This window comes from Thunnus albacares, chromosome 1, assembly GCF_914725855.1.
Source record: "Thunnus albacares chromosome 1, fThuAlb1.1, whole genome shotgun sequence".
NCBI lineage: Eukaryota > Metazoa > Chordata > Actinopteri > Scombriformes > Scombridae > Thunnus > Thunnus albacares.
Genome location: NC_058106.1, coordinates 2901252 through 2913005, shown reverse-complemented (window position 1 = coordinate 2913005; position 11754 = coordinate 2901252). Strand labels below are relative to the sequence as shown.

The window sequence follows — 11754 nt, the reverse complement described above, 5'->3', positions numbered from 1 at the left end:
TCCTCTCCTCCATGCTGTTGTACTAAGCTGTTCACACGTAAAGTGATGGAAGTAGTTATGAGAAGTTCAGATATTGCCTACTGTCACTCTTCTGCACATCTGGCCAATCACTGCCTGCTGCGTGGTTCTGCCCTGGACTTCACAAAGTCATGTTGCTGTGGATCCCCTGAGTCTGACAGTCTGACAAACATAGTGAGGCATTTATGGCTAGGTATTAAACCTCAATACCTTCTTGGTACTAGCCTCAATGTATTTTTAGCACTGAGTATCAAAAAGTGTAAAGTACCAAAAGCTGGCACTGAATGTGTGGTAAGGTTCATATTCTTATTCTTTGATATGGAAATTCATATTTTAAATCATAATTGCTTTTCTGCAACTTTGACTTCTTTTGTAAATGAATAAGAGGTTATGTTTTCTCAATCACAGTACCAAAAACATATTGTTTTCATTGGTGTAAAAACATATAACTTATAATAACATATACAGTGTCCAGCCCTAGGAACTCTAATGCAGAGCCACTGAAAATAAACCAAAAGAAAGCTAATATGTTGTTTTTCACCAGAACTATTGGCACCCCTCACTGTAAATTCTCCATCGTATCAAGTTGAATCCCAAAACACAATTGAGTCCCAACATTTTTTTTTTTTTTTTTTTTTTTTTAGAATTTTCCATGATCTTTAGTTAAAACTAGAAAGGATAATTCAGGTCACTGCACTAGAATCAAGAAAAGGGAAATTTGATTTTAGAAAATACTTATTTTTTATTTTTTTTATTTTAGACAGTCTGTTTTTAATTGAAAATAATTTTGAAATCACTTGTTTTGAGAAAATACAACTTTAAAGCTGTTTCTTTTTTTTTGTTGTTGTTGTTAATTTTTCTCGGCCACTTGGTGGCAGTAGAACAAGCTGACAACACAACTGACATACTATTATCTTAGAAACCTGATATGTGCAACATAGTATTCATTTGGAGTCATGTTTATGTCCACATGATGAATGCAAGTCCAATATTTACTCTGTTTATCTCTGATTTGGTCTCCACCAACTCCTGAGAAAAATATCTGTTTTACCTGTTAAATGCTCCACTCTGATCACCAGCTAGTCTCTGACTGTGTGTGCCAGCTGTTTGGTGCTGAACAGGTAGTGGTAGTACAGTGGGTTCAACTGCTGGAAACGAGGTCAACGCGAAAATATCAATTAGTGCGTCTTTAAGTCCATTTTTTAGTCAGTTACAGGCAAAATGATTTGAGAGGGAGTTGATATGCAGTGCTGTAGAGTAGCTGTTGTTTGAATATTGCAGTTGAACCAATCACACATGCTCTGTTAACAACACAGCACTGTGATCGTGCATAACATGCAGATGCAGCAGACAGCCTATAGGATATATGTGTGTATATTAGGTCAGGGTGTCAGAGTGACGGTGCAGTGTGCAGACAGGCTGCTCTGTATCCTGTGACCTGCTGTTTACTGTGACCCAGTGTCTGTGTCTGCAGCCCTGCAGCTACAGCAGTGACTGGCAGAGCGATCACTAAGCCCTGTCTGTCTCCGTCGCTCTCTGGGTTAGAGCAGGCTAAGCTTTTCTTCCTCTCATTAAAAGGCATACGGGTAATCGCCTCTAAGCAGCTGGCTAACGCCTAATACCAAACAACAAATATCAACGACGATGCCGCAATCAGCGTCCATCTGGTCTTAAGAAAGAGCAGTGGGGCACACTCTGGGGCTGGGCAACACCACTACAACATCAGGCTCTTAATTCAATTCAGTAGCACTTTATTTTATCAGGCCCTCAAAGCTTAGGGAGAATTTTACAGCAGAACTGTGAACACAAACAAACGGAGGAGAGATGGAAATGTAGATATACTCAGCTGCAAGGAGTGTTGCCTTTGGTTTATTTCTCTACAAGGAACAGAGTCAGAAGTTCAGAGAACTCTGAGGATAGATGCCAGTCTTGCCCACTGAATGTTTCTACAACAGGATTGGTGTGATTTCTGGGATATCATCTACATATCAGGGTCAGGTGCAGCCAACAGCTATACAGGGCTTTTATTTAAATATACAGGCAGTGGCTTAGCTTAGTTAGATGTCATAGCTATCATCAGAGAGCTGCTCTGATTCTCCACTTGATGGATATCAGATTTGGAGAAGAGAAATTTGTTTTTAAAAATAAGACAAAAAATAAAAATAAATTTTAAGCTAATATGGATGGGAAGTCCTTAAAGTGCTCAGAAAAAAAATAGAAACTTAAACATCTGCAATTTCATGACAACCAGTAAGCTTATTGAAAGCTCCAGAAAAAGTATAGCATGGACTTTGAAGTGAGATTGTTTTGTAAAGAATAACCATGTGAAAGGCATCACATGGTTATTCAATTTTGCATCGTTAATATTATATAGAGGTTCATAAATTAACTTTCTGTGGCCCTCAGCAGGTTCCAGGGTGTTCTCTAGAAACCCCTGCAACCCCTTTTGTATTAAAAAATACATCAAACTTCTCAGTGCATCAGTGTTAAATAAAAATGCTGACTTAAATAAAAAAGTCAAAATGTTTTTCAATTAAAATCAGGAAATATTTGATCAAAGAAGAAAGGAATTTTACCAAACATTTAGACTTTTGATACTTAATCAAAAGTAGATTCTAGACATGATAGGATACTTGATGCTGTTGGTGGTGCTTGGACTCATGACCCAGGATAAAATCCTGATTCTGGCTTAATGCACAGATTTCAAGACAGCTCTTTGAGAATAACCAAAATAGAGTAGACAGTGAAGAAATTGTGCACCACTTCATATTTAGCAACAAAAACCCTCTCCAATGATTCAAAATATGATCAAATGTGAGTCTAGTGTGTGTTGATTTGTAGTCCAGGATTTGAGAAAGTATGGGAACCACTTTGCCTATATCAGATTGAATAGGTTCAGGATTGCTTGGAATGGGGAGGAGGTAGTAGGGGGGGGAGCTGAGGTGTCAAATATTAACAAGAGGGTCCCATCCCATCACCTCCTCCAGTTCCTGAGCAGTTCCTCATTAGCATTGGCATTGTGTTCCAGGAGTGAGGTGACAAAGCAAAGTGCTTCTGGTCTCAACGGTTTTGAATCAGCTTGAAATCCCCTTTGTGTTGGCCAAACGCCCCCCCTGACACCCCTCCTTCCACCTCCACCATCCTCCTGCCCTCCCCGATCTATGGCCATCCACAAAGGCCACCAACCCATCACCCTGCAATGTTCGTCATGTTCAGGCTTCATAATGCCACACTATGCTGAGAAAATAAAGGCAGAAATCATATGCAAACTGCCTGTAGCTATTGTCATCGAGACTGCACTGCTGCATCTGAGGTGTATTAAATGCCCTTTTCAAACTTTATTATATAAAGGCTGGAAGGCTTTTCACTGTCAAAGAGGGATCCCATACCAAAATAAAATTAAATATTGTCACTGCATAATAAACACTGATAAAACACTGTAGGGATATATTGTCAGAAGACTGTAGTGATACTGGAGCAGCATGATAACACCGTTGTACCTGTTGAGTACTGCTGAAACAGAAGAACATTTGAGTTGATGGGAAATTTAAAATACTATATATAATTATCTTTACTCAAGGTCCACTTACTAGCCTTTTCAAGAGTTTTCAATTACATTATCTCATGTTGTCCATCAGCAGATGGAGTTTGCTCAGTTTTCATGCATTCATTTGGTCTCTTTTTGTTTCTGTTTTTGACACTTCATTATATCATACTGAAGAGATGTAGACAAAGTTTACGTTTTTTTTATGTTGAATGTAGATTTTTTTTTATTCAAACTTGATGAGGATAATAAAATATGGTTTAACAGGAGCTTGTAGGCTATCATCTAATGCTCTTCATGCACTGACCTTTCTCAGTGTACAATATGTGGTCACCGTGTGTTGCCCAAACACTTTGTTGAAACACGCTGACATAATGCTGCACATATGATGTAAGGTGTGACATCATTCCTTACTCAGGTCTAAATAACTTATATCCAGTCTGTACATATGAGTCAGTCATAAAAGGGAATCCAACACTGGCTATTAGATAGCATCCCATACAAGTACATGTATGTCCTATGATGCTTACTAGTTTGTTTAAACTGTAACTGGTGTGATCCTCAATGAAGCCATTCTTTTAAATACAGGCCCCTTTTTTGAATTCTCTTGGCCCTGAAATCATGGCACTTAATATCAGGCAAAAAGATACAGTATTCAGCAGTGAATGTGGATACTTCTATACTTATGTGTATTTACATAAAAATACATGTAAGCCTACATATTTTACTTGTATACATTCAATATGTTGCTGACCATTTTTGATAGAGTATATGTTGGGGTAACAGCATTACTGCCAATGACAGGAACAAGATTATCAAGTTTAATAAAAAGACTGGTTCTAAAACTAATCAGACTCCTTATTCATTAGAAAGGCTTTTAGAGGAAAAGAACCAGGAGTTAAAACCAGACTTCAGTTTATATGTCACCTGCTGTTTGGTGTTTTCAGTGTCTAAAAAACTGTGTTGAGTAAGCTGTTGTGCCCACAGCTGTGATATTTATGAGTGATATATGGGTTGTATTTTTGACATTTTTTTTAAAGGTTTGTTTCATTTGTATTGCTTCACAAATGTTCTCTTGGAATATGTGTTGGTTTGTATTACTGTTAATGCTGTAGGGGCAGTATGTCTTTTCTATGTTATCTGCTGTGACATGTGTCTTTTGAATATGTGAAAATAATAACTGCAAAATCAAAATCAAGATTTTTTTCAAATTAGACCCAAAGAGGTGAAACCCCCTGTTAGACAAACTCTTATAAAATTTCAAGAATTCAAATCCAAACAGACTTATTTTGAATCTGTGACTGGTAGCGAGAGATTAACAATGCTGTCAACACCAGTCACAGATACATATGATCCATGAGACCAAAAACACAAGTAATGAATTATTTTCTAGTTCAAAATCCTGTCCATAAGCAATTCCCGTAAAATTAGGAAAAGTCAGGATGTATCAAGCTGATAAATCACTGTTAAGTGTGTTTATTTTGTTCTGTTAAGGAGGGCTCAGGGTCTCTAGGGCCCAAAACACAACATCAGGTCAATATGAATTTGTTTTGTCTCAGTCTGTACACTTTGCCAGCAAGTCAAATGTCTCTGATATACAGCCGCTGGTCAACTGTTAGTTATCTAAATGTTCTTTCCCAGACAAATATCCATATACTTTATTTTTCCCCAAAAGGTTCATCTAAGGTTATATCATTATCATGTGTTGTAAAGACAGAGGAAGTATCTTTAACTCTTATATTATATATATTTCAAAATTCTGTGTTCCAGAGTGGAAAAAATCCCATCAGTTTCAAATAGGAGGGATGGGTGCCTGGATGAAAAAAAAGATTTATAGATTGTATGACCCCATAAATGTTTTTATTGATTTATTAAGTTCATATAACTGTTAATGTCCATTGTTGTGGCTTCTAACTGTATATAGCAGTATAAACTGCATATTTCATGCCAATAAAGCATGTCTGAATAAAACTGAGAATAAAAAGCAAACAGAAAACAGACAAAGAGAGAGACTGAGAACAAAGAAGAGGGCGTACCTGTAGACCCGGCCCTGCCCATTTTTTGCCTATCCAGCCAATCAGCTCGTGGATATGCAAATGATCTCCCAACACCGCATCGTCCCTGCCCTGGCGGTGACGTCACCCGCACATCTCTCTGTCTGGCTCTGCAAGGACTCAGACAGAAGCAACAGAGGACCTGAGGGAAGCCAGCCGGGGAGGGGCACTTTGTCAGGAAGGAATATTATTACTATCTTCACCGCCGGCTCTGGAATAAACACGCTTTTTTCTTCGCCGTCTTTTCGTGCAACAGCACAGCCCGGGTCGGCTCGGATCGGACCGGGACATCCAGTTTCTGTTGGGAAAACAAAGGGGGTGGATGTTTTTGTAGCTCCTTGCACTGTTTTTCTTTCCCCCCTCAGCCGCACTGATTTATTTGCACTGACCAGTTGTCTTTGAAAACCGGGTCCGGTGCCTCTCCCCTCCTCCTCCCCTCTCCTTTCTTTCTCCCCAGATCACTCCTTGTTTACCCTCCTTCCTTTTTGCCTGTTATCCGATCCCGTAACGCTGCAAAGTCGTAAAGATGCCCAGTTCGCTCTTCGCCGACAGCAGCGTCCAGGGAGATGCACTGGACGACCAGAGAGCCCTACAGATCGCCCTGGATCAGCTCTCTCTGCTCGGCTTGGACAACGACGAGAACCCGCTCTACGACAACCAGGAGCCCCGGAAAAAGAGCGTCAACATGACCGAGTGCGTCCCGGTTCCCAGCTCCGAGCATGTGGCTGAGATTGTGGGCAGACAAGGTGTGTGTTTCAGTGTTTCAAGACAGTTTTATGTGTTTTGTCATGTTCTGCAGCACCCAGCACCTCAGGTATGAGCACGTCCCGAGCTATTGTCCTGGAAAGACAGCCGATACACACTCAAATACTGGATGTATTATCTGAACGCAGTCTTGTTTGTCCGCCAAAGGACTTGAACTGCTTTTTAACATCTTGTCTAAGTATGTAGGCACCATTTGTGAATTCGGCATCTCTATAATCCACCAGGCAGAAATCAGTTCAATAAAGCTTGAACTTTTGTTACTGTCTCGCCAGTTTAGTCACTCAATGCTGGTCTATAAATGCACAGTGGTGGGCGGCATGCTAGCACATGAACCAATTCAAGAAGTTCACATTTAAGTTCAATAAGTGTCAATTGAGATGAATCTATTTATGCCGAATTAAAGAGTACCTCGAAACAACTATGTTAAGATACTAACTCGTATTTTCGCTCGCGTACACACTTGCAGGCGAGTAAAAAATCTTAAAATTATCAATTTTATGAATGGAGTTTAGTTTTGAAGAGAACGACACGTAACTTACCGGAGCTAGGCGGACTCCCTGCGTCTAAATAAAATGATAAGACACTTCCTAAACCTCTGTGTGAAGTGCAGCAATGACTGCTGAGCATGACAGGTCATTATAATCATTATCTAGTAAATTAGGACATGTAGGTCACCGAATGATCAGCGCTGGCTCTCCGTTTATCGTTACCCCAGATGTGTGTGGTTTTCTTTGCTTGCTAAACGATCCCCGGCTTTATATTATGCATATAATGATAAACAGCACAGGATCAAATTAGGACAACGGTCACGATCTTACCTTGCCACAGGCAGCAGACGCCCATAGCTGAGCAGACCTAACACAGGCTTCCAGCTGTAGGGCTGCAGGGCGGTACTAGTGCTTGGTTACATATGCGGATTCTTTTCCCCTCCCTGCAATATTGCTGCTGCTGCTGCTGCTGCTGTTGTTGTTGTTCCCAGAAAAAACAGAGGGACTATAAGGATCCACCACTAACTCCCACCCTCCACTCAAAAGCCACTATAGTGGGGACTTTTTTGTGAAGGGGGATCTATTTACATCATCTCTCCCTCCTGCACCCATCCCTCTTTTTGTCAGGTTACATCAGGTTATAAATTTGGAATGAAAAAATGTGGCCTCTTGGATTATTTTAAGGCAGAGCCACATATAAGAGACCCGGTCCTCATTTAACCTACATCAGTTTGATTCAAAGTCGTTGTGAATTTATTTAAGATTTGAATGGGTTGAGACTATAGATGGGTTCACCCTCTTCTACATCCCTGCTTACATCACCCCGTCCCACTCAGCTGGCTTTGCGCTGCTAATTATGTCATTCTTCCAAGGCTGTTTCCTCAGCCGGCCGTTTTGATCATAAAGCGGTGTGTGTGTGTGTGTGTGTGTGCTGGAGGCTGTTGGAATGCAACTTAATGCACCGATGCCAGGCAATGAAGTGATTAAGTAGCTTTTTCCTCTCTTTCCATAATGCTATTAGTATAAAAATATAAATCAAGAGTGTAACAGCAGCTGTTTTGGATTTTTGGTAAATGAACAGGGATCATCATGGATCCAGAAGTGAGTTTTCTTTTGTGTTATTTTTGTCCTGCTGTATGCTCATGGTGGTGCAGCATGTGGTTTGAATTTGTTCTTCTCCAAAAGGGTGGTTTCACCCGATTTCTGAGGCCATTGGCCTTGTGAGAGACAATAATAAACATCCAGCAGCTGTTTTGAATAGTCCCTAAGTAATGGTTTAACACATGACATATTTTGATCTGTTGTTATTTTGGAACCTTTCCTCACTTTCGCCTTTTCGCTCCTGTGCCTCAGGTTGCAAGATCAAAGCGCTGCGAGCAAAGACCAACACCTACATCAAGACCCCAGTTCGAGGTGAGGAGCCTGTTTTTGTGGTGACGGGAAGGCGGGAGGATGTGGCTATGGCCAGGAGGGAGATCATCTCTGCTGCGGAGCACTTCTCCATGATTCGAGCCTCCAGAAACAAAAACACCAGCGTGAATGGGAGCGGCACCCCAGTCCCCGGACCCCCTAACCTGCCAGGGCAGACCACCATCCAGGTGCGGGTGCCTTATCGTGTGGTGGGTCTGGTTGTAGGCCCCAAGGGTGCCACTATCAAGCGCATCCAGCAGCAGACCCACACCTACATCGTGACGCCCAGCCGAGACAAGGAGCCGGTGTTCGAGGTGACGGGGATGCCGGAGAACGTGGACCGAGCCCGCGAAGAGATCGAAGCCCACATCGCTATGAGGACAGGAGGCCTTATTGAGCTCCAGGATGAAAATGACTTCCACGCCAACGGGACAGATGTGGGTTTTGATCTGCATGGGCACGCCACCCTGTGGTCTAAGCCCAGTGCTGGGATGACCCCCACCTCAGTGCGCAAACCCTTCTCCAACTACCGCAACGACTCCTCCTCCTCCCTGGGCAGCGCCTCCACAGACTCCTACTTTGGCAACAACGGCTCACGCATGGCCGACTACAGCCCCCCCAGCCCCGCGCTCAGCTACACCACCACCACCAACAACAACGGCAACAACAATAACAACAACATCAACGTCAACACCAACGGCAACGGGTTTGTTTACGGAAGTGAGGTGATCTCTCCTGACTGCACTGATCTGAATTTTGATTCCTCGCCAGGGTTTGACCCTACGCCAGCCCCGCCGGGCCTCCTGTGGTCCCAGTACGAAAGTCGCATGACCCCCTCCTCCACCGGAGGCAGCTCCCCCACCTCCACATCAGCCATGTTCCCCAACAACTCCTCCACTAACGCCAACGGGATAGCGGTGAGTCAGAGAAGAGTTAACGGTTGCACACCCCAGCCCAGACTGTCACCTCCGCTCCAAAGCCACACTGGAGGCCCCACCGAGCACCCGTTAGCCCGGAGGGTGCGCAGCGACCCAGGCGGAGGCCCGCTCAGTTACCCCGGTTACTCCAACACCATCGCCTCCCTGCCAGGCCCTCACCTTCCCGGAGTTCCGTGCGACTCCTCGGCCTCATCCTCCTCCTCCTCTTCCTCCTCCTCCACCTCATCCGGCACCAGCCGAAAAGGCAGCCGCGACTGTTCGGTGTGCTTCGAGAGTGAGGTCATCGCGGCCCTGGTCCCCTGCGGGCACAACCTCTTCTGTATGGAATGTGCCAATCGTATCTGTGAGAGAAGTGAGCCCAAATGCCCTGTCTGCCACACCGGCGTCACTCAGGCTATACGTATATTTTCATAAGAAGTGTAACTCTATGACTGTCTCGTCAGCGAGACCGCCTACAATAGCAACAATAGACTCTTCATACTGCTTTAATGGGATCGCCCAACCATCATCAGTTTAGAAAGTGTACATAGATATACATATGTATGTAAGAGGCTGCAGTATCCAGAAGAAGGGACAGACACCCTCGTCGGGCTCCGTCATAGTTGTTAATAATATACTGTAGCTTGGGGAAATATTTTCAACATCTAAGTGCATGTTTTAAATATTACAGCGTAGTAATCAATAGTTCTAGTAAATTGTACCCTATATTTATGAAGTGAAGAGACACAGTGGGGTCAGGATGGAGAGGTACGTGGGTCAGACTGTTAGCGGGCTAAGCCTTCCAGTTTTGCCGATCGAATGTAGTAAGAGAGGGAGGCCGTGGCTGGGAAACATGGAGGGCTTCCAGCAAGACAGGACTATTGACTTACAAAAAAAAAAGATACTGCAGCTCGAGTTCAGAAACCACGTAAGGGAGAGCAACAACATATCCTACATATATATGTATAGAATAAATTTCCACAAGTTGAAAGTTTTAAATGACATTAATACAGATTGAAGTATTTTATTCTTTTTTGACTTGAAAGATTATATTTCTTATTGCAAAGATGTTTACAGATATTTTAATTTAAGTTCAGTGAACTTTTTTGTAGCTGGGTTGAAATATTGTTTATTTTTTAGTATGGCCTTATGGCATTGATCACTGTATTATTTTAATATCACACGACTGTGGGAGGAAATCCAAGTCCACAAAATGTGTAATTGCATTTGACAGTATTCTGTTGGGATGGAGTTTTTATAGGTTCAGCAAAAAAAATGTCTTTTAAATCTGCTTCACCCAGCATATTTTTTATTCAGTAATATAAAGCATATTTTATTCTATATTATTATGAAACATTGAAATGTACAAAACTTAGTAAGTTGAAAACAAAGAAACCGTTTATGCTTTCTAAAAATTTGTATGAATTAGATTCCAGTGGGAATTACAGGCTTCTGTTGCACCACTATAGTTTTAGTATTTCTATTTTAATACATTTGTTTACCACTTGTTTATGTATATGTAGGTGAAGTTACTTGAGCGTAAATGTACTTTATTGAGCAAAGTTTAAGAACAAAGTATATTTTATTTTATGATAAAGGGCCTTTAACCTCATGGTCAAATACTAATATTATATTTGCTGAGACAAGATTTGAAAATGTATCAAGAGTTTTATTTTTCTGACATTTAAAGTTATACATGATAAAAAAAAAAAAAAGTAAAACTTAAGTAATGGTGCTACTTCATGTTTTTTTAAGTATTTCTATATAAGTCCAATAAAAAAAATGGTACATTCACGAGCTGGCTGCTTCTGGTGTTCTTCCTTCCTGTTGTGTTTCTTTTTTTTGCGCTGCGCTTTGAGAGCAGACAGAGGTGAGCAGGGAGGCTGTTGAGGATTGTTTAAGTGTAATAGTTTTCTGAACATTTGACCCCTCTCTGCTTCCTAATGGAAGCTTGGAGTCGGCCGGATTATCACAGTGGCCTAATTATTGAGTGTGTAGGCTTTGGCGGTCAGACGGAGGGGGGGCTTGGCCTGCCTTATCACTAATTAGAAGTGCTGTGTGACCTATTCTTATACAGCCTGGTACGAAGACCATAATCTGGCTCTTCTGAGTAGTGATGAACGTTCTAGATACTGAGAAAATTTGGAAAAAAAAAAAACTGCAGTGTTTTATTGCTATGATGTCATTCATTGTTGGTTTGTAACAGGAGCTGGTTATCAAACACCGCATTTTCAAGCAGTAACAATTTTGACAATAAATTAAATGTCATTTCTCAATGAAAATAACAAACATTCTCTGGGATCTAGCTCCTCAAAAAATAGTAGACCCACAGCTCAGTTTTTCCCCAGGCCCCTGAATTTTGCTACCAAAACTCAGACACCAGTGCTGAATATAAACGTTCAAAGACAAAGAGGGAAGTCTACAGCAGCTGTATGACTATTACTTAGTTCTGTGATGAGAGACAGAAGACTTAACAGCTGTCACAGAAAAACATTTTGAGACCAAATTCTTCTAATTTCAGCTGTCAGCTGATAGTGGCTTGACTTTGCTGGTTTTAA

The 11754-nt window shown here is 41.7% G+C and overlaps 1 protein-coding gene across 1 annotated transcript; it reads left to right on the top strand.

The window, feature by feature from the left end:
• Nucleotides 1–5666: 5666 nt before the first annotated feature.
• On the top strand, nucleotides 5667–10917 carry mex3b (mex-3 RNA binding family member B). The gene is made up of 2 exons (XM_044349510.1): nucleotides 5667–6362; nucleotides 8223–10917. The coding sequence occupies exons 1-2, from the start codon at nucleotides 6143–6145 to the stop codon at nucleotides 9629–9631; spliced, it is 1629 nt and encodes a 542-aa protein (XP_044205445.1). The 5' UTR covers nucleotides 5667–6142; the 3' UTR covers nucleotides 9632–10917.
• The last annotated feature ends 837 nt before the right edge of the window (nucleotides 10918–11754 follow it).

Excerpts from the sequence above, each read along its gene's own strand:
- mex3b (XM_044349510.1), top strand. The coding sequence starts at position 6,143 with ATGCCCAGTTCGCTCTTCGCCGACAGCAGCGTCCAGGGAGATGCACTG. Across the intron at positions 6,363-8,222 it reads TGAGATTGTGGGCAGACAAG|GTTGCAAGATCAAAGCGCTG; the intron begins GTGTGTGTTTCA and ends CCTGTGCCTCAG.